This window comes from Dendropsophus ebraccatus, chromosome 1 (assembly GCF_027789765.1).
Source record: "Dendropsophus ebraccatus isolate aDenEbr1 chromosome 1, aDenEbr1.pat, whole genome shotgun sequence".
In the NCBI taxonomy this organism is placed as follows: Eukaryota; Metazoa; Chordata; class Amphibia; order Anura; family Hylidae; genus Dendropsophus; species Dendropsophus ebraccatus.
The window spans coordinates 134,428,583-134,455,808 of record NC_091454.1 but is presented as its reverse complement, the minus strand read 5'-3'; the positions used below and the strand labels follow the sequence as shown (position 1 = coordinate 134,455,808).

The 27,226-nt window shown below is 40.2% G+C and overlaps 1 protein-coding gene across 1 annotated transcript in view; it reads right to left on the bottom strand.

The window, feature by feature from the left end:
• LOC138783311 (collagen alpha-1(VII) chain-like) overlaps positions 1-27,226 on the bottom strand; it is a 236,647-nt gene that overhangs the window by 175,011 nt on the left and 34,410 nt on the right. Inside the window, exons 19-36 of the mRNA XM_069957875.1 lie at positions 26,191-26,337; positions 23,811-23,930; positions 21,557-21,703; positions 20,830-21,003; positions 19,584-19,723; positions 19,128-19,251; positions 17,257-17,400; positions 11,369-11,556; positions 9,362-9,439; positions 8,371-8,388; positions 8,257-8,283; positions 7,864-7,935; positions 6,037-6,117; positions 5,457-5,483; positions 3,268-3,312; positions 2,614-2,682; positions 1,567-1,662; positions 23-49 (exon numbers count right to left, since the gene is read on the bottom strand). Of these exons, the coding sequence (XP_069813976.1) occupies positions 23-49; positions 1,567-1,662; positions 2,614-2,682; positions 3,268-3,312; positions 5,457-5,483; positions 6,037-6,117; positions 7,864-7,935; positions 8,257-8,283; positions 8,371-8,388; positions 9,362-9,439; positions 11,369-11,556; positions 17,257-17,400; positions 19,128-19,251; positions 19,584-19,723; positions 20,830-21,003; positions 21,557-21,703; positions 23,811-23,930; positions 26,191-26,337 (1,724 nt within the window). The remainder of the gene's footprint in view (positions 1-22; positions 50-1,566; positions 1,663-2,613; positions 2,683-3,267; positions 3,313-5,456; positions 5,484-6,036; positions 6,118-7,863; positions 7,936-8,256; positions 8,284-8,370; positions 8,389-9,361; positions 9,440-11,368; positions 11,557-17,256; positions 17,401-19,127; positions 19,252-19,583; positions 19,724-20,829; positions 21,004-21,556; positions 21,704-23,810; positions 23,931-26,190; positions 26,338-27,226) is intronic.

Genomic DNA, 27,226 nt, shown 5'->3' with positions numbered 1-27,226 from the left:
AAACATAAACAAATATGCTCACCTGGTTCCCTGGATCACCTGGTTCACCCTGTAAGAAGATGTATCAGAAAAGTACAATGATGTTAAGATAAATTGGAATTGCAATTGGTGTTCCAATTATATAATTATTGTTTCCTAGATCTACCTTAAGGGTTGCTTCTCACATACCGTATCGCAGTGGATTTTATGTTGTGGATCTGCAGTAGATTTGATCTGCCTGCACATGGCTGAACACAGCATGAAATCTGCACCATCAAATCTGCTGTGGATCTGCTGTGGATTCCTGTACGTCTGAAGGCACCCTAAGGCCATGTTCACACAACATACGTATGTTTTACATAAACCACGGCCGTTGTTGCAATTTGCAACAACGGCCATGATTAATGCAAAACATACGTTGTATTTGAATTAATGGAATCCCTATCAGAGTGTATACACATAGTATACGCTCCAGCCAGAATTCCATCCAGCCACACGAAAATCTGACATGTCAGTTTTCTGTGGTCGCTATTCATTGAATAGCGGCCACACAGACATGTTGATTCACACAATGGAAAGTGGGGCTCTGGCCGCACGCTCTATTGTGTGCAGCGACGAATTGAGATGTGGGCGCACATGGATACACCTGCATCCCAATTCATCAGAAATGAAGATCATCCGGCCGGTACTCCTGTACAGCTGGTGAACTCACAGAATGGCCGGTGTCTAGCACCATGTAAACATGGCCTAAGGGTGCGTTCACACACAGGATCCACAGAAGATTTGATGGCACAGATCCCCAGCAGATTTGATGCTGCAGATATGAATGTAACTAAATGACTGAACACAGCATCAAATCTCCTGCGGATCCGGTACATGTGAATGCACAAAGTTTCGATTGTCCAACAATCATCTTCATATTATTATCTGCCAACTCACTGTCAAGCTATGTTCACACAATGTTCTTTTTAAGTAAAGAATGGACGCAGATTGCAATGGCCTCTGTGTCCGTTCTTTACTGCAGGGGCGGCATTGCATTAAAGTCAATGCAATGCAGCCCGCTGTGTTCTCACATCGTTATTCTCACGCCCGATCTTTAGAACGGGCGTTAGAATAATGTGCCTGTCAATTATTTCAGTGAACAGCGTCCGGAAACATCAGCTGTTCACACAACGCAATGTGCAGCGCGGCCACACATTGCATTGGAGTGAATGGCTAATTGATTTGCGGGAACAGACGCCGGTGCCCGCAAATCAATTGTGAAAAAAGAACGTGCCTGCAGCCGATATGGAGGTATCGGCTGCAGGATGAGTGCAGCCCGACGGCCGGCTGTCTAACAGCGTCCGTTGCTTTGCAACGGACGCTGTTAAATGTTGTGTAAACATAGCCTCACAATGATCAGTCAAAAGCAGAAACCAACTATTGGTATTTTATCAATGAAAATGTATTCATGACTTATTCTTCCTGGAATATGAAATGTTTCAAAAATGTTGCGCATATCTTTAACCCAAAGAGTCATGGTCAGTTTCAGTATGTGTAATGTATCTGTATGTTAATAACACTGCACTGAAGGTATTGAATCCATACCTTGATGGAAATTCCTGGAGGACCCTGTGGCCCAGGGAATCCTGGAACACCAGGAGGTCCTGGAAGTCCTGGGGAACCCGGGTGACCTTTTGAGCCCTAAAAAATGTCATTGTTAAAGCTACAGCTAAGTAATAGCTACACATACATACATACATACAGCTCTATCTGCATACACACAGCTCTGATAGATCCACATTCATACAGAGGTTTGCAACATCAGTATACTGTAAGTACACATACAGCTTAACACACACACAGCTTTTCTGCATCAGCATACACACACACAACTCAGCTACATACATACTTACCAACATTGATATACAGTCATGGCCAAAAGTTTTAAGAATGATACAAATATTAATTTTTACTGCTTCAGTTTTTAAAATGGCAAGTTCCATATACTCCAGAATGTTATAAAGAGTAGAAATGAGCGAACCGGGTTCGGGTTCGAGTCCATCCGAGCCCGAACGTTCGGCATTTGATTAGCGGTTGTTTTCCAGACAACCTTAGAGTTTTATCCAAGTTCAGCAGCCACTGCTAATCAAATGCCGAACGATCGGGTTCGGATCGACTCAAACCCGAACCCGGTTCGCTCATCTCTAATAAAGAGTGATCAGCTTAATTGGCACTCATCTTACAGATCAGAATTGGGCAGGAGGAGGGAGAGTACTGTGCAATGAATAACAGAATAGGAACTCTTACATGATAACATGACAGTAAAAAACCATTTACATGGACTGATTATCAGCCAGAAGCATTGCTTAAAATGCTCCTTTGGCCAATAATTGGCCAGTGTAAAAGTGACAGCAATCAGCTGAGGAGTGTAAAAATGCGCAATCCTCGGATGATCGCATCTTTTGTGTGGGTTGTAGCACTTGATAGCAATAGATTTAAATGTCTGTATGAACAATACAGCGATCATTCGTGCAGCCTAGTCATTCAATTAGTTGTGCTGTCTAAAAGCACTGCAAATATGAGCTGATCTCGCTAACCGCCACCACAGCCAAAGATCAGGCCATCTAAAAGCACCCTAACACATATACTTACAGGGGATCCAGGGATGCCGCCAAGCCCAGCCAATCCATCAACTGCTCCCAACACATAGCCAGGTTCCCCCTATGAGAACAAGTCATATATATAAGAAAAAGCACCTTTAAAAATGCTTACAATAACAACTAGGTAACAGAACACTATGTCTACTATGGTTGTGTTCACATCTGCAGATTCTGCCAGTAAAAAAAAGTCGACAGCCGCTGGTAATGAAGCACTCTGCTTTATTAATACTATATATTCGCTCATCAAATGACAAACATTTTAAGATTAAAGCACGTTAAATGAATAAGATAAAGGGCAGGCTAACAGACAAGGATAGAGGATCCTGCCTGCGAGGGCTACAATCTATAAGGTAACGGGAGGAAGACAGGGGGTAAAGGGGAGCCAGTCAAAGTGTGATGCAGAATTATTATAGGTTGGAGTCTCTAGTGTAAAATGATGTGTTTTCAGGTTGCTTTTGAAGGTCTTGATTGTGGATGAAAGGAAACAAGAAACCCACTTGGCCTCATAGCAGGTACAGCCCTGTATACAGTCCTCCCCCCAGAGACTTACAGGCATTACAGAAAGAGCTAAGCAAGTAGCATAAATGCCTAATATGAGAGTAACCATTTAATTATCCTATTTGCAGGATGCATAGAAAATACTTACTCTATCCCCTTTTGGTCCAGGAGGTCCCGGGTATCCTTGAGGTCCCTAAAATTAATATGATTCGAAAAATGTAGCATATTAAATGATTTTGCTGACAAAGCAAAACAGAAGTTGATCATATTTGACTGGTGTCAGAAAGTTACACAGATGTGTAATTTACTTCTGGGTATCAGGACTTTACATATCTACCTGTTCTATGGACTTAAAGCTCGAGACTCAACAAATCTGTAATTTTCCATGGTTTCAAGTTTGTTCCTTTTTCTTTCCTTTTGTGCAAATACTGGTTGTTTATCTCACAAAAATGTACACTACGGCTTACATGTACAATTTGTGCTATGGTAAAAAAGTTCAATAATTGATAAAAAAAAAAAATAATCTCTAGTCTTCCATCACTTATCACCTGCTGTATGCCATGCAGGACATGGTGTTTTCTTTCCAGTCTGACACAGTACTCTCTGTCCATCACAGGAACTGTCCAAAGCAGGAGAGGTTTTCTATGGGGATTTGCAACTGTTTTGGACAGTTCCTGTCACGGACAGAGATGTCAGCAGAGAGCACTGTGTCAGACTGGAAAGAATACATCACTTCCTGCAGGATGTACAGCAGCTTATAAGTACTTAAAGGCTTGAAATATGTAAATAGAAGTAAATTACAAATCTATATAATTTTATGACAGTTGATTTGAAAGAATTTTTTTTTTTTTTTTTTGCTGAAGTACCCCTTTATATAAAATACATACAAAAAAATTGTCCCAGCAAGCTCATCTTTTTGACAAGTCATCCATGCATGGAAATTGTTTTGTAAGCAGGATGGCAAAAAGATCATGAGAGGAAAGAAGAATGGGAAGAAAAGGAAGGAGGTGGGGGGCAGGGGGGGGGGAGGAGTAGATGAAATTTCCACTAAGCAGTTAACAAATGGGTCCAGTAGAACCAAGTTCTATAGAATTGGTCCTGAATGTGCTGCCATGTCTTACATACTGTGGAGGTCGTTACAGGACCTGTTTAGAATCGTTACAGGAGATAGTAAGGGCCCTATTACACGGAAAAATAATCCACCTATCTGGCCAATTATGGCTCCGTGTAATAAACACAACGATCAGCCGATGACAACATTCATTGGCTGATGGTTGATATAGGTTTGAACCTATAAATTGTCAGGAGGCTCTATACATTACCAATGCATGCTGCAGGGCTCCTCTTGCATCTTCTTCTTCCTGGGTCCGCACGCTGCAGCTTTAGACCGGCCAATCACTGGCCGGGACTGCCGTGGCCCGTGATTGGCTGAGAGTCCTGTCAGCTCAGACAGGCCTCTCAAGAGCTGCAGTGCGCTGGACCCGGTTAGAAAAAGACTGCAAGAGGAGCCCTGCAGCATGGATAGGTAATGTATAGAGTTTAAACAAGGGCTGCAAGGACATCAGTAGCAATGTCAATGCAGCCCTTAAAGAATTATCGGGCCGTGTAATAGGCCCAGTAAAGGCGCACCGATAGCAGATCGGCTCTCGTTTACATCGACTCGTGTAATACCACCCTAATTGTTTGAATATGTGATAAAAAATAGATGTGTGAAAGAGAAAGCAGAATCAAAGGTTGTCCTGAGGCAGTGGCCTTGTTCTATGACCTGTCTTGGGCCAAAAGTATATATGTAAAAGTGGATTCCCAGGACAGAACCTTTTGGGACACCAATAATGATAGGGCAAGGTGAGGAGGTGGTGTGTCATTTAGAGATACCGAATGTGTGACTGGTTAGGTATAGGCCAAGTCTGTGAAACCAAGGGCTGAGAGAGTTTGTAGCAGAAGAGAATGATCAACTGTGTCAAGGCAGAAGAAGGAGCAGAGTATTGGCTTGAGGCTTTGGTGGTTAGCAGATCTCTAGCTAATTTGATTAGGGTGCTTTTAGTAGAGTGGTGGGATGGAAGCCAGATTGTAGGTAGTCAAATAGTTATATTTTATTATTGAAAATTTCTACATGTCTTGGAGTGCTGGATCAAGAGTCCATTTCCATTATTTTTAAGTCAAATAGTGTGCTGGATGAGAGGTGGGAGGATAGTTTGAGGTATATACAGTATGTTCTTTAAAAAGTTTTGAGGGAAAGGAAAGAATTGAGATGGGGCCGTAATCTGACAGAGAGGTTGGGTCAGGGAATATATTCTGAGGAGGGTGTTATAGTTGTAATGGTACTTCTATACTTACAGTGTCTCCTTGGAAACCTTTATGGCCCTAAATAGGAAAACAATACTATATTAGCATAATGTTTAATCTTCATTGTTCATAAATGTTCAATTAATAAATCTCATAATTTTATGTTTATAAGCAATATGATTTCAGCATCATGTATAAGTCTTTAGTAGACAGTATTGGACATCATACATAATTCTTTAACACAGACTACTGCCAGTAATTTTTCCAATTGCTTATTCATCATGATAGTAAGCAGTTCATTCGCTACAAACTGCCATCACTTTCTGATTAGCCCCCCCCCCCTTTCCTCATAATACATAGGCCACAATTTTAATCCATTTCTAAGGAACTATTTTGCAGTTCTCTTGTACAACAAAAGGACCAGCACAATGGGAATAAGCCAAGAGAATCTTGGTATTTTCATTCTTTAGATCACCAGGTCTCCAAACAACCAGGGTTCCACTGATTTAAATGTTATGGCTCGTGCTAGAAATACACCATAACATTACACAGTGGAATTACTCCTTTAGAGGAGTAATCCCATGAACACAACCCCTGTGCACTGCATACATTGAGATTACTATGTACTCACCATTAGACCTGGTGGACCTGGAGGGCCTGTCCGACCAGGACGTCCTGGAAGCCCGGGAACACCATCTTGGCCAGGGAGACCCTAGAAATATGGATAATTGTTAGGACTGTTAGTTAAAAAAAGGAACAACAACATAAGAAAATGTAATAAATGATTAATACACAATAACAGAAATCATATTATCATTCAAATCCTTATACAATTATAATTGTAATCAAACAATCATAATTGGGTTAAAATTTGGAAGGAAAACAGAAGCATGACTTGGAAAGCAAACAAAGGGGGACTTGTTATGCTGCATGGTTGACAAAGCATTCACTCATGCAGGTGTAGACATCAGTGGGGGTGCAAAGGCAGCTCCAAAGCATTGCTCTTCTTCCTACTTTTGAAGCAGACTCATCTTGGCAGTGATGGCCAACTCAGCCCAGAGGCAGATTATAATGTGGGAACAGTTTGGGTGGCTGCACAGTGCCTGGCTCGCAGCCCACATCTAATCTCAAGAAAAAAAGTTCTATACCACTCTACCATAATTATGCAAACATACAGTATCACATAAGGTCTCCAAACCATCAATTTTAGGTTTCCAATGGAAATGTGCATGTGAACCACCCATGGACATGAAGGGCAAAGGTACAACAGACACCTGGTCCCAGACACCTGGATAACCTCTCTAAGGATATGTGTATACTGCCTCAATGCTTTACCTAGTGATGTTTATGAGCATTATATGACGTGAAGATTTTTCATATTTTCTATTGATAAATGGTAAACATATACAACCACCTAGTGTGTTCTTGTGGCAAGTAAAAAAAAAAGGTAGGGTAATGGTAGATATGCTACGTAAGCCCATAAAATCATGTTCTAATTCATTTAGACAAAACTATTGAAAGCATTTAAAAATCCATGCAGTATTCTGTTTTGCTTTAATGAGGAATTATATTTCAAATGGCATATAGTGCATTAATAAGTATGATTAATACAGTGGTGCCTTGGATTACAAACTTAATTCATTCCGGGACCGTACTTGTAATCCAAATCAACTCTTAAACCAAAGCAAATTTTCCCATAGGAAATTACAGAAATGCAGACAATTGGTTCCACACCCCAAAAATAATTTTATATTCTGAATAACATGTAATGAAACAAATGAAACAAACTTTTATAAACAGCTGAATATGTGATATTATAGGTTACTGTACAGTATAACAATCAGCATGTGGAGTATAATGTACAGTAACTGCATAAACCTGATAACACAGCAGCTGTTTGTAGATACAGAATGGAGCTGCAGATCCCCATAATGCAGTAGTGTAGTACAACAAGCTAGAATAGAGAAGCAGGGCTGCTGTCAGAGGTCAGTGTGGTCACATGACAGCAATGGGGAAGGGATGTGTGTTCAGCATGGACCAATCAGGACTGACAGAGACTGCAGGGAGCATGAAGGAATGAGCTGGGCAGATGTGGGCACATACATGCAGAACTCTGTGTCCGGGAAGAGAGGGGTAACAGCTATGAAGAGATTACTTCCACAGTCCTGTCCCCTGATGTGAGCCCCAGCCTGAAGTGGATCTGCTATGATTTGGAAGGTGAGGGAGACTTCCTGGGTCAGAGTACAGTGCTGTAGACCCCGCTATGCAGACCATGCCCCTCCTCCACTCGCGCTCCTACCCAGTACAGGGAGCTCTTAAACCAAAGCAATGCTCTTAAACCAAGTCACAATTTTGAAAAACTGTGAGCTCTTAAACCAAAACACTCTTAAACCAAGTTACTCTCAAATCAAGGTACCACTGTATTTTGATGATTTAGTCAATGTCAATATAATGTTACCCGTTCTCCCTTTTCTCCTTTTGAGTTCATATTAAGAATGTCCAATCCCCCAGTCTGTAGACCTGTGAAAGTCTTTAGATTAAAAAAAAAAAAAAAAACATACATTAAATACATGAAGATGGTAAAATGGTAAATGTATTGTAAATGTACAACTAACACAATATTTTATGTAGATTTGAAATATAAAATTGTGAAAGCAATCTTTTCATTTTAAATGGAACAGAGAACTAGTATTAAAGTTGGATTCTCTTTGAAGCCCATCTTATGTCACAAGCAGTGAGACAGGGAAGTATTTAGCCGAGGATTTCACCCCACTTGTTCTAGCTATTTGTAAGGCTCTAAGCACCCAGACCTATACCATCAGGGACACTTTTAAAGACAGTACATACTTACATTCTGTCCAGGGGGCCCTTTTTCACCCTGTAAAAAAAGTTCAGTAAATAAGCGTATAAATCTATTGTAAAATCTCAAAATTTTAAATACACAGTACAAGCAGAGTTAACTTACCTTTTCTCCCTTTTGTCCCTGCAAAACAAAAAACATATATGTGTATATTTATCTTATAATTATAAAATTACACAAAAAAAGAGATACTGTTAGCGCCTTTTTTAGTATTTAGATATAAAGCTTTTAGATGTATGCTAAAAAGAAATCATTTTGCATGTCTTCGAAACAGAAATTATTTATTACTGTATGCATGTATATGATGTGAAGAGAGCAGGGCCGCTTCCGCTATGAGGCGGAGTGAGGACTGCTTTCAGGTGACACATGCTTGTCTATTTTGTATTTTTTTTTTCATAGAGAATTAAACACTATGGGGAGGTAATGGCCGGGGCTTACACCAGGAAGAAGGCACGGATTCACCCCTTCTCCCTGGCGTACGCCTGCCATATCCCCACTTGCCCAATGGGGGGGAGGGGGGCAAGGTGGGGAAGAGGCATGGCCTGCTCCTGCATCTCATTTGTCATGTTTTACGCCTGCTCGCTGGAAACAGGTGTAGATTTTGTGCGGCTGGCCGGATTCAGTAAGAGGCCCGCGTGTCTTAGTGCATTTAAAAGGGAAGAATGGGGGCGAGGCTTAATTTAAGACCAGCTTACAAAGTCTTAATAAATGTCCCCTTTTTGTTTCATCATGGACTAATTTACTGCTACTTCATAGTTTCTGTATTGTTTCATGCACCTGCATGATCTTTGTAAATAAGTCAGTTTTATTAATACAAGCCTTATATATTCATTCCATTTACATTTTCAAAATAAGTAAATACATTATTATTATGTATTATTATTGTTATTATTTATTTTGAAACAGGTAATATGCCAAATTTAAGAATTCTGTATTTTGTAAAACACTATACTTTTAGCCAAGCCAAAAATGCTAATTAATGCTATTTGCAGTTAATGGCTGCATAATATGTATACCCTGCTTTAACACAACTAAATATGTTTTTACGTTTATTATAGCAATCTGAAAATATTAAAAGTGGGGTAAAAAAAATTACTTTTGGACATGTTGATGTGCATGGTCCCACTGGCTGCTCAGGAGGTGTATCTTCATTTTCAGTCTCTGTTGTGGTGGACTACAAAAAAAAAAAAGCATTTTCAGTTGTCTTGAGATGTGATAATGATTTAAGTCAGTAATGTAATAAAAATAACATTTAATTTATAAAAAAAGAAGCATATTTTGACATGATTGAAAACAGTATGCATATTCAAACCCCTGCTATAGTAAAAACTTTAATATTTAAATAATTAATTAATATTTTAATCATATTTCCATATGGGTTCACACTACGTATATTTCAGTCAGTATTGTGGTCCTCTTATTGCAACCAAAACCAGGAGTGGATTAAAAACAGTGAAAGGATCTGTTCACACAATGTTGAAATTGAGGGGATTGCCGCCATATAACAGTAAATAACGGCCATTATTTCAATATAACAGCCGTTGTTATAAAATAACAGCAAATATTTGCCATTATATGGCGGCCATCCACTCAATTTCACCATTGTGTGAACAGATCCTTTGTGTGTTTTTAATCCACTCCTGGTTTTGGTTGCAATATGAGGACCACAATACTGACTGAAATATACGTAGTGTGAACCCAGCCCCAAATGAAAACCATTGCAGTGGGAACGGGTAAATTGATTTGTGCATGCACTGCAAAAATACATGTCAATTACAGGCCCAAAAAGACACTACTGGGGCACAGATAAAGCATGCAAGGCCTGGACCACATGACCAAAGTGCCAAAAAGCCTCTAGGCAGTATGATGCCCTGGCAATCACACACCTGCAATATTTCAATAGGATCACAGTATAGTAACAGTGAAGACTGCCAACATAAGGGAACATTACATGTTCTGTGCACTGTCCATAAATATGGACAATTTGCTACAGAATGGACTTTGGAACTTCTGGCATCATCAATCATGATGATACCAGGAGCTCTGAACCAGTTTGAATTGTTGGATCATAAGGAATATATTTAATCATAAGAAATATATTTAATGCAGTAATATAATGATGCAGTAATGCAATGAAATGGCAATGTGTGAACACAGCCAACAGCAATCAATCAACCAGCCAATCTTAATAATCCCAACCTGTTTAAGGCTATGTTCCGACACACACTTTTTTTGCTCATTTTTTGGCCAATATTTTGATTGGATGGCCGTCATTTAGTAGCAAATAGCTATCGTTTTTTTTTTTTTTTTCAAATCAACGGCGGTTGTATTTATTGGCCATTAAATGACCACCATTCATTCAATTTCAACAGTATGTGAACATAGTCTTTCTGTGTTTCCAATCCACTTCTGGTTTTGGTTAAAAATACTGCGCAAAATACTGTGTGGGAATAGCCAGGTTCACACAACATAAAAATTAGGGCAAAATACGGCCATATTTGGATAAATACGGCCTGAAATAAAGAAAATGATCCTTATCTCTGGCCACATTTATCCAAATACGGCCCTTATTTTTATGTTGTTTGAATATAGCATAAGGGTGTACTCACAAATTTAGATTGCTAAATTTACAATAATACAAAGCAAAGACATGTCCTCTGTAGACATGTCCTCTATGAACTATTTCTCAATTTACAATATTCACACCCTTTAGGCTAGGGTCACACACAGTAAAACAAAAGTTAAATACAACTGTCATTTTCAGTAAAAAATAAAACAATGTGTTAACAGATGGGAAAAAAATGGCCGTATTTTGCAAAAGCAGGTAATAAGTAATGAGCATGTTCATTATATGGATGGTCATAATCAATTACCGACGTTATTCTATACTATGTAAGTCCTGTCGGACAGTTTCATATTGACTTCAATGGAGTACATTAACAAATTGAAAATACAGCCGCATTTTTCTTTTATGGTGTGGGAGCATAGTCTAAATGTAAAACCAAGTGTTTATCCAGCTTATTATTTACCAAAAGCCCTCCCCACCACCACCAACAAAAAAGTTTAAAAATTAAAAAAAATCTTTAATAAATTAAGATTATACCTCTATGGGCTGAATTTTCACTGGTTCTTCACTTTCATAGCATATTGTCTCTATTAGCTCCTGCACAATTGTTGGGAAGTCATCAAAGGAGCTGACAAAAAAGATGTCCTGTAAGTTACGGTTCATCATGATAGATCGAAGCTCATCCATATCAGCTGCTCCTACCCCAATAGCAAGCATACGGATTCCTGTGGAGAAAAAAAAGGGAAAACAGAGCCAAAGGTAAAAGTGCCTCCTAGATTTTTTTTTCTCACTCATTCAAACTGGATACAGAAATATGTTTCATTTTCTAATACATTTACAGGGGCAGAAAACTGGTCTGAGCTGCTTTTAAAACCATTTAGGTATATGCTTTACAGCAGGGGCAGACATAGACTGCAGAGGGCCCCTGTGCAAAAAATGTGTTTGTGCCCCTATAACCTATTCGTTTCTCCTTTCTGCCTTAAAGGCACACACATATATGCACCTGGTTATCCGGTACATGTGTCCTGGTCTCTCGGGAGGGCCCTATAGTACAGATGTAGGGGACCACTGGAGGACTGTACTGCAGTCTGTGCAGACCTTTGTGGCCTTAGTGTGGGACCTGTGTCCCACCAATAGAACTGATCATGGGGGGCACCCAAATAAAGAACTTATCAGAAGCAACATGCTGACCTGGTCCCATCCTGCACTGATGTATCTGTGACCACAACTCCTGGAATAACAATAACTACAACTCTCAGAATGCCTTACACTTATGAAGCTCTCAGAGAATGCTGGGAGTTGTAGTTTCAGAGGGGATAACCCCTTGAGTCATTTGTACTTCAAATCCCAGCACATTCTGGGGGCTGCAGTAAATGGTGGGAGTTGTAGTGTTTACAGCTGTTGTACTTGGAGGGTCCTAGGTGCATTGTACACTGGATGCTTTGTGGGAGATTAGAATATAAACTCAGAGTGTTGAAGTGACCCCAGAACAGCACTAATAGGGGATAGAACCAATGGGCCCTTAATCACTGTTGGGTCACGGAGGGGATACATGTACTGTATGTGGCTGCACAGGTGGGATACATGTACTGTATGTGGCTGCACAGGTGGGATACATGTACTGTATGTGGCTGCACAGGTGGGATACATGTACTGTATGTGGCTGCACAGGTGGGAGACATGTACTGTAAGTGGCTGCACAGGTGGGATACAATGTACTGTATGTGGCTACACAGGTGGGATACATGTACTGTATGTGGCTGCACAGGTGGGATACATGCACTGTATGTGGCTGCATCGGTGGGATACATGCACTGTATGTGGCTGCACAGTTGGGATACAAGTACTGTATGTGGCTGCACAGGTGGGAGATATGTACTGTAAGTGGCTGCACAGTTGGGATACAAGTACTGTATGTCGCTGCACAGGTGGGATACATGTACTATATGTGGCTGCACAGGTGGGATACATGTACTGTATGTGGCTGCACAGGTGGGAGACATGTACTGTATGTGGCTGCACAGGTGGGATACATGTACTGTATGTGGCTGCACAGGTGGGAGACATGTACTGTAAGTGGCTGCACAGGTGGGATACAATGTACTGTATGTGGCTACACAGGTGGGATACATGTACTGTATGTGGCTGCACAGGTGGGATACATGCACTGTATGTGGCTGCATCGGTGGGATACATGCACTGTATGTGGCTGCACAGTTGGGATACAAGTACTGTATGTGGCTGCACAGGTGGCATACATGCACTGTATGTGGCTGCACAGTTGGGATACAAGTACTGTATGTGGCTGCACAGGTGGGATACATGTACTGTATGTGGCTGCACAGGTGGGATACATGTACTATATGTGGCTGCACAGGTGGGATACATCTACTGTATGTGGCTGCACAGGTGGGATACATGTACTATATGTGGCTGCATCGGTGGGATACATGCACTGTATGTGGCTGCACAGTTGGGATACAAGTACTGTATGTGGCTGCACAGGTGGCATACATGCACTGTATGTGGCTGCACAGTTGGGATACAAGTACTGTATGTGGCTGCACAGGTGGGATACATGTACTGTATGTGGCTGCACAGGTGGGATACATGTACTATATGTGGCTGCACAGGTGGGATACATCTACTGTATGTGGCTGCACAGGTGGGATACATGTACTATATGTGGCTGCTTAGGAGGGAGATGAAAGAAAAATACAACAACCATGCTGCAGGGGGAAGGGGGGCAAAGTAATTGGCAAAAAAGGCATAAACTCATAATCAAACATCAGCATCAGAGGGTGGGGGCTCTATGCTTTCTCTTACACAGTGCACGCTCTATCTTACAACTTCCAGCAGCCTGATAGACACACTGACAATAATCACTCATTGTCAGAGCTGCTGCTGCTGCTGTTTCTCCTCTCCTCTCCCTGTCAGCCATAACCCTGCAGGGTCCCTCCAGCCCCTGTCATCACATGCTCTCTCCTCCTCACACAAGATATGCCAGACAGTGCAGGAGGGGGAGAGCTGTCAGCAGCAGCATGCAGGAGGAAAGGAGGAGAGAGGAGAACAGTCCCGTCCCGGCACAGCATCCAGTGACTAAGTGGTCCCCCGGGAGCAGGGGGCCCGCACTTCCCAGGTGCTGATGCTGCCTGGGGGGCCCACTACAGACATGTGCCATGCTGAGCTGACACTTTAGAGTCTGAGCCTGGCCGGCCCCTCTATTGGCCTGGGCCACTGTGCAGCTGAACAGGCTGCACAAGTGCTATGTCCGCCACAGCTTGACCTCCTGACGAAGGGCGTGACCTGAAACGTGCGTTGGGGTGTTCTGTGGGTAAGATGGCTTATCTACTTATCTACTTCCATCTCTCTCTGATTTGATGTTTACTTTTATGTTGCATGAGTGGCTAGACTTGGAGAACTTTTCCCTAGAGCAATTTATATCTGTCTATATTGGGATACTCTGGCTACTCATGCACCTACTTTATACTCTGTTCTTTTTAGGATCTATGCTAAGAGATGTGGGCTTGGTTTTTTACACACTTTGCCCCTGAGTATTTTTTATTGTTGCACTAAGCCATTACAATCTGTTCACAATAATCTCATTGGCCAAAGTGTGCATAGACTTTTTTACTTAGATGCCGTGCAGTCCTCTCTTCCCGTGCTGTGTGTTCTGTCTTGCCTCCATATTTTACATACTTTTATTGATATATGTATTTATGTAGAATTAATATTGTTTTTCAATAAACTTTGTTACATAATTTTTGAAAATGATTTTTGTGGCTGATGTGTTTGATGTTTGGAGTTGATGTTTGCTGTAGTACACACTTTTGAGCTAGACTGGGATCCGTGTAGGGTCACATACATACATTTTTTTACAGAAAGCCTCATGAACATAGTCACAGTACGCGGGAATGAACCCTATTCACTTCTATGGGAAGGCATGCTATGTGATCTGGGCAGTGGTCAATGTGCAGAGAGGGGAAATGGAGGGGGGGGGGGGGGCTAGCCCTAAAGCTCAAATTGTGCTGTTCTTGTTTTGTTTTGTTTTTTGTTTGTTTTTTGCGGCCCCATACAGAAGGAACTGAGCACGTGCCATACATGCATGGTGCATGTCATTCGTTCAGTACAGTTTTGCCCTCAATCTCGGGATTGGTATTGGACCCCTTCACTAATCAGCCTGTTATCCCCAGTGAATAGGGTTAACTTCTTCAGATGGGAGTACAACTTAATACATTAAACCATTCACAGTAATAGGTCATGAAGGTAATGCATTTATGTGTCAAGTTCTCTAGGGGCTTAAGACAAAAATCCTAAATAGAAGTTCCCCAAGGCTTTGTTTCCACACCTGCGTTTGGGAAATGCAAAGAAAACTCATTGAAAAGAAAGCTAGCAGCTGGTAAAACATGATTCTATATTATACACAATCTGACCACCACGTGATACTGATCACACTGTAGAGTCCAGACAGAACAATTTAGCTTCTGATTACATTAAAAAAATGCACAACAAAAACGCAAAATGCACAGCCTTAAGGCTCTTTTACATGGGCTGATGATCAGCAAGGAGTGCTGGCAGAATCGCTCCTTTGGCTGATAATTGGCTTGTCAGCGGAGGAACAGGAAAACGCCAGCTAATCAGCTGATCACATCTTTTGTGCAGGTGGTAACTTTTATCGCTACCACCTGCACATCTCTCTGTGTAAACAGGGGATGTGTGGCTGTAGCAATATTTTTAAATGGCCACACAAACAATAATACAGCAATGATTTGTGAGTCCCAGCCAGGTGATCAATTATGCCTTCAAAGGCACTGCATCACGCTGATCGGCGCTTGCTTGCGTCATTGTGAGGCTCGATATCATGCCATGGAATTTTGAGTGAAAACAATGTGTAAAAACAACAGGTAGAACAAAAAAGTCAGGTTTTTTTTTTTTTTTTTTTTAAAACAGGTGTTAAATAATGAGCATGTTCATTATTTGAGAGTGATATTAATTACTCTATAGAGTGTGTACACTGCCGCCAAATTTCCATTGAATTCAATGGCTCGAATTAATATATAGAAAATACAGCTGTATTTTTACAACAAAATTTATTTTACTATGTGGAAACATAGCCTAAGGTCATGTTCACATTCTGTATAAACAACAGCTGGTTTTATACACCAGACAAGCCTTTTATCTTCACAGATTTTCCAATGACATCATATGAAAACTAAAACTAGGCAAACTTAAAATGACATTTCTGATGTACAGTTTTAAGCTATGAATACATTTGAGAAGTGAGAATAAAGTATAATTTACAGATAAAGATGGTATAATTATGTGATCAAATAGAGAAGTACCTTTAATGCACCTATTTGTGTACTAAAAGAAAAATATTTCAGAACATTTCACACTTTGAAATGGATTGATGCCATCTTCAAATTACTAAATATTTTAATGATTCCCTTTTAGGAAAGTAGAAAATGGATACATTTGTGTCACAATTGTGTTATATTCTTTTTATTCTTCCATGAGATTGACAGAAATGTAATCCAAATATCCTGTAATATGGCTATCATGTCACACAGCTCATCCAGTCACATGTGCCATGAATGTATTTCCATCACAAGTACACTAAGGACAATGCATTAGGTGAAATACTTCAACAGTGAAGATGAAATAATGGATAAGAAAATGCACCATTATCCTTATTTCATAGTTATTATAGGGGTTGTCCAGTTAAGAAAACCCATTTACATACACCTTATTAGGGAATTCTGGATTAACTCCATAAAAGTTGCATTAAAATGGTATCACCCTCCCTGAAAATGTCACTCTTTGTTGCAGATTGTACATTTATGCAGGGAATAAATAAAAACCAGAGCTTGTTAAGATATAAAAGCTGAGATCTGTTTTTTTTTTATCTATTTATTTATTTGTAGTTTGGATAGGGAACATTTTGGTGTACACACAGTACATTGTTTTGAATAGCTGTTACTAATTAATATTTTCCGGTAAAATAAAAGCAAAATACAGCCGTAATTTTAAGTGAAAATAAAACAATGGGTGAACAGGTGAAAAAAATGCAGTTTTTAGTGTATAATGAGCCTGTTAATTACTTTGATAGTCAAAATGAATTATTCTATATTGTGTGTCCATGCCGACCAGTTTCCTACAACTTCAAAGAAGCTCATTATTAGGCTGTGATTACACACAAATAATTCGAAAATATGGCCGCAATTTTGAGGTTAAAATACAGCTGTTTTTTCTATGTAATAATAAGCTGCATTAACGTCTATGGGCTAAAATAGGACAGATAAATGATGACAGGTTCCCTTTAAACACACATCTAAACAATATCTAACAAATGGGTTGTGAAAATCTTGTGGGATAATTCAATCAAAATGTATGTTTAGTGATAGTAAACCATAAAATAGCATTACCTAAGGCATGAGCCACTCTGGAAGGCTGCATGACATTATCCTGAGATCGCCCATCAGTCACCAACAAAATCAAATGAGGGGATGAAGGCCTCATTCCCTTAGACACTTGAAACATCTCCTTTAGAACATGTCCAATGCCTCGACCTTAAAGCAGATTGACAGATAGATAAATAATAAGGGTTGTGAGGTAAGTAACGTTCAGTTAATAATATTACTTCTGATTATTTTCACCAATTTTCACCATAAGGCCGGGTTCACACAGCATATAACACTGGCCGTTCTGTGACTCAGCCGGGTCCAGAACAGCCGGTGTTAGTGAAGATCATTCCTGCTAGTACTGCAGTACCGGCCAGATGATCTTCATTTCTGTTGAATCCGGATGCGGGTGCACCCGTGTGCGCCCACATCCTAATTCACTTTGCACACAATAAAGAGTGCGGCTGGAGCCGCGCTCCATTGTGTGAACTGACATGTCCATGCGGCCGCTATTCAATGAATAGCAGCCGCACAAAACTGACATGTCAGTTTTTCTTGTGGCCGGTTGATATTCCATTCATTCACATAGAATGTATGTTTTGCATAAATTACGGCCATTGTTGCAAAGTTGTTGCAGCAACAGCCATGATTTATGCAAAACATACATTGTTGAACATGGCCTAATCGTATTAGTTACATTGTTTTACAAGAAATGTGGATAAAAATAGTTTTTGATTATGAATATAACATGTTTTACAACAGCCTACCCAATATGAATGTGGCAGAGTTAATTCTTAAAGTGTCACTGTCATCATAGAAAACTTTTGACATGTCATAGACAGTCACGTTTTCTATGATAAAAGTGACAAGTTTATAAAAAGAAACCATATAACAGCATTTTTTTTTTAAAGTGCAATCAAACCAAATAAACATTTGGTTGCCATGCGCCACCATTTTTATCTAGAACTTGTGAAAATATTCTTTGTGTAGATTTTACAAATTGCCATACAACCAAGGAGCACAATTTAAAGGGAAACTATCAGCAGGTTAGAAGTAGCTAACCTGCTGATATGTCCCTATTGTGCATGTGGCAATGAGGATGATAGTGTCAGTACAGTAGCGCCAATATTTTTAATGAATGTTGATGCTGGGAGCTCCGAGGTCCAGTCCACTGAATACTTTCTGTGCAAGGACAGTTCTTTGCGGATGTGTAAATGGCCCTTACCTTCATCCTTGACTCTGTTTCTGTGCTATTAGGAGTTTAACTCTAATGCTAATTAGGTGTTTTGGAAGACCCCACCCCCCAAAGCTTAAACTCCTAATAGCATAGAAACTGCACTGAGGATGAGGGTAAGAAACTTACCTTCATCCTCAGGGCCCTGTGCTCTATAGGGAGATATCAGCAGGTTAAAAACTAGTTTTCTTACCATTATCCTCAGCACTTTTTTCATTAAAACTTCTGTTTAATCAATATGTAAATGAGACAGCCCTCAGTAAACCGATCTGCCCCACCAGTTCATCCCTTTTAATGAATATTTATCTGTCTTTCTGCAATCATGAGTGTCTGGAGTGACGTCATTGAAGAACACTGCCTCAATATTCAGGAGACAACAGGTTAATTGGTGCACTGAGGGTGGTAGTCCTGTCTCCAGTGTGCCTAATTTACATATTAACCTAACTGAAGATCTAATTAAAACAGTGCTGAAATGAAGGTCTGAAAATTACTTCATGTTCCCAAAGGGTTGTGAAAACGAATTATTCTAACGTGCTGTTAGTTTCCCTTTAAAAGGTGAAAATGATGGCTGTTGACAATGACCATTTTGATGGTGTGTGAACAGCCTAACAACATTGTTCAGTATAAAAAGACTTACTACATTGCTCTCCGCAATAACTACCTGTATTGGTGTTGCCGCCAAAATATTGCATGTTTCGAATGGCTTTCAATACGGAATTCCTCTCTGTATGTTGGTTCAAGAAAAATTCTGTTCTAGGTTCTCCACTGTATTGAACAATAGCAATCTAATAAACAACAGGTACTTGTCAGCACTATGAATTAAAGTTCAATCCATATATCCTTGTATATATTTCTATTTTCCAGGTAAGTTATTAGGTTGTACTTAAATAAATGAACTAAACACACATAGCTAAGAAGTAGGTGTTTGTTATACCCAGAAAATCAATCATGTACTTCAAGTATAAATATAAGTATATACTGTAAGTGTAAATCTCCATTTTTTAAATAAGCAATTACACTTTCTATCCAGGTAACAGATTTTTGGGCAATGCTTTTTATTTTCTAAAATCACAAACCACTCAAAGTTTATAGCACTTAGATATAGCATTGTACCTACCTGTGTCCCCTGGGGTCCAATTCTGGGAAAATATGACACTATTCTATAGAGAAAATCCTTGACCTTGTTGAAATTACTGGGTCCAATGCTGGAAGACTCATCCACAAGAAATACTATATCAGCTTTTAACTTTGCACATACTAGATAAGAAAGGAAACAAATGACTTCAGTAAATAGGCTATAAATTTAAATGCAGCCAATGTTATAGTAGAGGTGTTAAAATAAAATAAGTTTTCTTAGAGGCAGCCACTTCATTTTATACTTCATAGATTTCAACTTTATTAATCCCTTAGGGCTGCTTTCATAATGTGTTAAAGAGGACCTACATCTTACTAGTGTAGAGAGGGTGTTGGGCTGGGGAAAACCAGCGGTCAAGCTGTTCAGGGAATGGCCCACTTAGCACACCGGCCCATCAAGCATTTACCCGATTTGCCAGATGGGCAGTCCACAAGTGTGCCTCAAGAGATGAGCCTTTAGGGCACGCTTGAGATGCTTGTGAGTGTTAGGAATTAGTCTAATGTCTTTGGGTAAAGGATTCCATTGAAGTGGTGCAGCACAAGCGAAGACTTGGAGGTGGGAGTGAGAGGCTCTGATTATGGAAGATGTTAGGCTCTTAAAAACAAGGATTAACATACGTCATAGGTGTACATCAGAAATAAATTGTTAGGGAATCTGACATCCACCCTAAGGCTATGTTCACACAACTTTTAATTTCGGCTGTTATTTTCAAAATGACGGTCACACAAAGTTATGTCCGAAAACAAACATTATGTGAACATAGCCTTATAAATGAGGCCCTGTTTTCTATCTCTGGATTTCATGAGATTAGACTACTACCAGTTTTTTTTAGAATGAAGAGCTACAAATCTCCTACTCTCTTGAGTAATAGCTTGCATTGAAAGGTAACGATCATCCGACATATACAATATCAGCTGATCGTCGTCTTACTGCATGTTTTAAATATATGATGACCGTAGCCATGGTCAGATATTACAAAAAATGTAAATGTAAATGTACATTTCTAAATAAAAATGACATACAGATAAAGTCCCATATATCACGAGAAAAAACAGCATAGAAATAATTTGAATACCTGAAGAAAAAAACTTTAGCTTTCATCTCTAATGTGCTAAAAAAATGTGGTTGGACAGGTGGAGGGGTAATGAGTCGTGAAGTGGTTAATGATCAGTCTGGTAAGAAACACTATTGATTTAGAATTATTAGCAAGAAATAAATAAATAATTACCAGGCTCCGAAAAAACTACTGTAGTTCCTCTAACAGCTGCACTGGTGGATTTGGAAAATTGTGCTAATGTTGTTGGTGGACGATGTTCAACAGGTCTTGATGTGGTTGTCTTTTCAAGAGCCGCTGTTTGCCGAGGTCCGTGAACAGTAGGGACAGGTCTTTTCACTGGTCCATCTGCACAGAAAATGTTGTACATAATCAGGTGCAAGCTCATTACAACAGAATAAGAGAGCTTGTATACATTTAACCGGTGTGAGCAGGACGTCCTTTACACCACGTAAGTGGTGTCTATTTGTTGTATGTTTCAGAAATCTCCTGACTCATCAAATGTACCTATAGACCCCAATCACCCGATAATTTTGCCTATGTTGGCATGGGTTTCCATCTGTTTGCTGGATGGAACAGTGCACACCTCTGGCCTATTCTATAGATCAGAATCCTGTATGAAAAAAAAACATATACTAAACAGTACACAGTCTGTATAATGGATGCCACAAGGTGACATACATTATATCTATACAGTGGATATGTCAGGGAATCCCCCAATGTATACCCTCACCAGCCACCACAAAAATGTAATGTGAAAAGAGCCTAAAAGAACTATCACCAATTGATACAGAAAGTAAATTACAAAGTTGTATAGCTGATACAATCAATATGCTGTTTTTACAGCCCCTCCCCCCATAAAATATATATATATATTACATATATATCAATAAATTCTCACATATAATTCGGGTTATAGTTTTCTCTGGTCCTTCCATCTCCCCAAACAATGGCTTTATTGCAAAAACATAGGTTTTTCCATACTGTAGTCCAGTGAGCCTGAATGACCTGTACGATGCTGCCAACTGTTCCATGGAGGCATCAGCCTCTGTGAAGATAAATAACAACATTACATTATTTCCCTTAGTCGCTACATGTGTGTCTGAAACCTTCAGAAATAGTCACACATTCTAAATACAGCAAACATTAATTTAAAGTCTGTGTATCCTCCAGTTCTACATTCAAGCATTGGTGCCACCACAGTGTGTATTTTCAGGCCAGTTTCAAATGAGTTTATAGTAATACGTCTATAGTACGGATCTATAAAAGACATCCAACTTCATATGAAATACCATTAATATTTCATCATCTTATATCATAAAAACTGATTCTTCAAGATTTTTTCAACATTTTAAAAACTGGATGACAAAACAAATGTAAAAACGCATGAAATACAGATCAAATACACACCGTCTTTTTTAGGCAAAAAACAACTGGTATTTTATAATGATGACCATTATTTCTCCTAAAAAGAGCAGCAGTATAGCCGTATTTGGGTTAATATTCTGCATCGATATTTGTAAGCAAAAATCAGGAGTGAAACCGACTGCAAAAAAATTTATGCAACACAAATGAGATGATATTTCACATTTGCTATATGCCTACTCTATGTCTGCATTATTTGGTTAAAGTCATTTTACTTTTTACAATGTTATAGGGCTTGGAAGTTTAGCAGCAAATTTTTTTTTATTTTTCATAGAGTAGCAGCGGCGACAATTCAATATACTAAAAAAAAGTGCAGATCAGGTACAACAACAGGAGCAACAATCATATGCACAGGGGAGACTATTAGGTACAAAAATGGGAGACTTAGGTACACTAACATGGGACAAAGGAGACAATTACGTACAGTAAAAGGGAAGTAGGGCATTGATTAGATACAGCAATGGGGATAAGGGGAAATAATCAGAGTAGGAAGGGGTTAAATTGGGTTTTTGCAGTTTGTTATACTGTAGTGTACGGCAGGGCTGTTCTTCTCTCCTTAATCTAAACTCTTCCCACACACAACAGAAGAGCTCAGAGCTGTCAGAGCTGTCAGCTGTCAGAAGCCGACCCCTCCTCTCCTTTCAAACTGTTATTGGACCTTCTGTAATTATGGAATAATTGCTGTGATCCTTGGGCGAGGCGAGTAGTGATCAGTGCTGGTTGGTTCTCGTTACCTGTCACCACTTGGAAATCATACAGTTTTCTAATATACATGTTCTTAAAAATATGCTCAAATTACATCTCTTGGACCCCTACATATGTTATGTGGACAGTAGTTCTAGTAGCTCCTCATCATATCTTGTCTCTGTAGAAGATGATTTTACATTCTGCTTACTGTCTCCCATGTGTGATTTGTTGTTTTTTTTCTCTTAGAGTAGCTTAACACGTACTGGATTTGCAGCGGATTTCACGCTGCAAGTTTGGAGCGAAATCCGCTGCGAATCCAACGAATCCATGTAGTGTGAAATTGAATGGGGTTGCATACCCGCAGCAGAATTTTTATTCTTCTGCAAGTATGTAACCTGGCCCCTTTAACCCCCCACAGCTCGCCACCGGCGCCTAGAGCTTACATTACCTGCTCAGCGCCAAGGCTGCGTGTGAGGCTCCTAGCTCCCGTCAGTCCCCATCAGCTCTGAGCGCGGGCTGCGGGCGGCGAGCTGTAGGGGATTAAAGGGGCTGGGTTACATACTCGCAGCACAATAAAAATTCCCCTGCGGGTATGAAACCCCATTCAACTTCACACTACATGGATTCGCAGCGGATTTCACTGCAAACACGCAGCGTGAAATCCACTGAGAATCCGGTACGTGTGAAGCTACCCTTACAGTTACTTTTAATAATGTATACCTATACAAACTCCATCCCCTCCCTGGCAGTTTAGCACACTTTGCAAGCAGGCTTCGGTGCTCCAGACAATATAGGTATAGAACTGCATAGGTTGTTGTAAGAGGGAAGTATAGTAGCGAAGCACCGCATGTTGGGAGAAGGCCTTTTGCATAGGGTTTTGCCATCGGCAACAACGGCCATACTTTTACGTAGTGTGAACTAAAAAATGGACTGCACCTCCGGATATACGTGTCTGCGCTGACAAGGTAGTATTTTGAGTACATTAACTTTAAACCACACATTTCTCAACCTGCACATACTGTACAAGCATCATTATGGCTTACCTGAAGTTAACCTCCATGTTAAAATATATGATGTTGCCCCATTTACTCCAGACCAACTCAGTAACACACTATCCCCCGTTATTTCTCTATCTTCAAAGGTCTCCACTTTTGGTAAGTCCACTACATAACAAAATGAAATATTTAAAATCAGATATATTTGGAAAAGTAGGTAAAAGTGCAGTATCAGTGACATTAAAAGATCAAAACACATTATATCAAGGCAAGTGGCAGACTGGTACATGAGGGAACCTGCTCACAAGGGCTTACAATCTATTTCTTATGAAGCCACCCCTAGTAGCGATATGAGGGATACTAACAGATCTCAGCCATACAATGTAGCCATATGTTGCTTTTCATGGCAGCTCTTCCAACTGGCATTTTTCAGCAGGACAATGCTACACACAAGAATTTCCCAGGAATGTTTCCACCAGATTGTAACATTTCCTTGACTTGTCCAGTCACCAGATTTATCACCAACTGAAAATTCATGGGACCAACTGGGAAGCAAGCTTTGGCATCCTACATATGTGCGGGATCTACAGGCCCAGCCGCAACATCTGTGGGCAACTGTGCCTCAAAATGCCATACATAACATGTATGTCTCCTTGCTCAGAATGGTACTGAAAAGCAGCCCTCGCACACAAACCAGGGGCGGAACTACGGCCGTAGCAGCACAAAACTGGGGGCTACATATATAGGTGATGTACAACACTGGGGGCTACCTTTAGGTGGATGAACAACACTCTGGGCTATCTATATGGGGAATGGACAACACTGGGGGCTATCTATATGAGAAGATGGACAACATAAGAGGCTATCTATATGGGGGATGGGCAACATAAGGGGCTATCTATATGGGGAATGGGCAACATAAAGGGCTACCTATATGGGGAATGGACATCACTGGGGGAGCTAGCTATATGGGGGATGGACAACACTTGGGGCTATCTTTATAGGGGATGGGCAACATTAGGGGGCTATCTATATAGGGGAAGGATAACACAAGGGGGCCATCTATAAGGTAAACTACACGGCTGGGGGGTGTACACACTAGGGCATAAACAGAGGGGGGTATCTACTATAGTGGACTACACAGAGGGGTCATCTATAATACAAAAAGGGGTCATATACAAAAGGGCAAGGATAGGGAACCTTGGCGTCTCCCCAGCTGTTGCAAAACTACAACTTTAGCTTTGACTGTCCATACATGATGGGAGTTGTAGTTTTGCAACAGCTGGAGAGCTGAGGATCCCTACTCCTGATATAGGGGATGCACAGAGGTTGTCATCTACTATAAAGGAACTACACTATAGTAGATGCACATGGGGCCATCTATATGGAAGACCGAACAAGGGACCATCTAATGAGATGGAGAAAAAAATTAAAAGGAAAGAACTCTAATGAGAGAAGACGTCCCCTGTGAGTCACTTAATATAACTGCACTGTAATTTATGTGGAGTACAGAACCTGTGTAGAGCTGGGTGTGTTGATGGCGTAGTGGTCGGTTGGGGGGGGGGAATCAAACGTTTGCTATGAGGCCCAGCCATTTCTAGTTATGCCCCTGACACAAACCCCACCAGCCCACATACAAATCTCCCCACACTCATTGCACCAACTGTGCCAAGCAGAAAAATTTTCAGATACAATCAGATACCAAGTGTACACAGGTGCTGAAGAGTATTATAATCCAGAAGACTATAGAAAATACAGCAGTGATCAGACACATAACTCATATAGTTTTTAGTTGCCTCATTAGCACCAAATATAGTAGCTAGCTCCTCCCAGTACTGTCCTATATACTAGTTACTCCCCCCAATAGTGCCCCAATTTAGTAATTAGCCCATATAGTAGCCAATCCCCATAATAGTGCCCAATATAGTAGCCAACCCCCCCCCCCCCCCCAAAAGTGCCCCATATAGTAGTTAGGCCCCCAATAGTTCCCTATATAGTAACCCATCCCTCCAACAGTGCCCCATATAGTAGTTAGGCCCCCAATAGTTCCCTATATAGTAGCCAATCCCCAAATAGCGCCCCATAAAGGAAGATAGGCAGTCCTTAATAAATGTAAGAAAGTCAAAATAAGTATTTTTAGTGTCTTTGTTTTAATTAAAGTATTATCTAGATTCAAGCAGAATGAAGTCATAACATTGCAGATTTTGGCAATACCAGCTTCAGCTCCATTCCTTCTTTTGTAAACAAATATATACAAGGAATACAATGAATATGGCTTTATAAAATAAATAAACAATAAATAAATACAAACATTATATGACCTCATAAGTTTTATTATTACGTCTATGTATGTGAGTACTTGATTTAAGTGTCTGTACCTACTGTTTGGTACATCTAACCGAAAGACAAGCACCTCTTGAATACTCACATGTTTTTGCTGTAAGAAGAACAGGACTTCCCTCTCGGTTTCCAACAATGGATGATACATAAATATTGTAGGTAGAACTCTCCTTCAAGTCAGGTATTGAAAAAAAGGAAGAATCTGCAGAAACGATCTTTGAGTTTCTAGCACCACCTAGTGATCATAGAATAAATGTTTTAAGATATCTCCTGAATAACGCAAGTAAATTATAGTAGGTGATTTAAAGAATGGTAACATTAGGTCCTAATAAAACAAAAGCCCATCTCTGATGATTAATGAAAGTCAGTAATGCTGCATTTACACGGAGCCATAATTCGTACGATTAACGACTTCAAAGTAACAATTTTTCTTTTATAACGATCAGCATTTAGACGGAACGATATATCGCACGAAAAATCTTTTGCGATCGTTTTGCGATCGCTTAAGCCTACTGTATCTCGCACATAGGTTAAATCGGTGAACGACTGTTTACACAGAACGATCTGCAAATTTTTTGCGAACGACGAACAACGATTTAAGAGCATGTTGTAAGATCAAAATGAATGATTTCTCGCTCGTCGTTTGATCGTTCGCTGCGTTTACACTTACGATTATTGTTCGAATTCAATCATTATCGCGCAAATTCGCACGCTAATCGTTCCGTGTAAACGCAGCATAACAATGTCTTATTAAACCTGAAAACACTTAAAATACTAGCATGACTATTACTCAGCATTTTAAAGCTGTCTGTTGTTTTTTACACAGATGTTTATACAGTATTAGGCTATGTTTACACTACGTATTTTTTCATAAAACTACAGCCTTTGTTGCACATTGCAACAACGGCTTTGATTATTACGAAAAAATACGTTACCTTGCCGTCTATGGGATCCCAGCCGGAGTGTATACACATGATATACGCTCCGGCCGGGATCCCTAGTGGCGCTGCAAACAACTGACATGTCACTTTTCTGCGGCCGCTATTCAGTGAATAGCGGCCACAGAAAATCCTGTCAGTGCACACTGTGGAGCAAGTGGCTCCGGCCGCACGCTCCATAGTGTG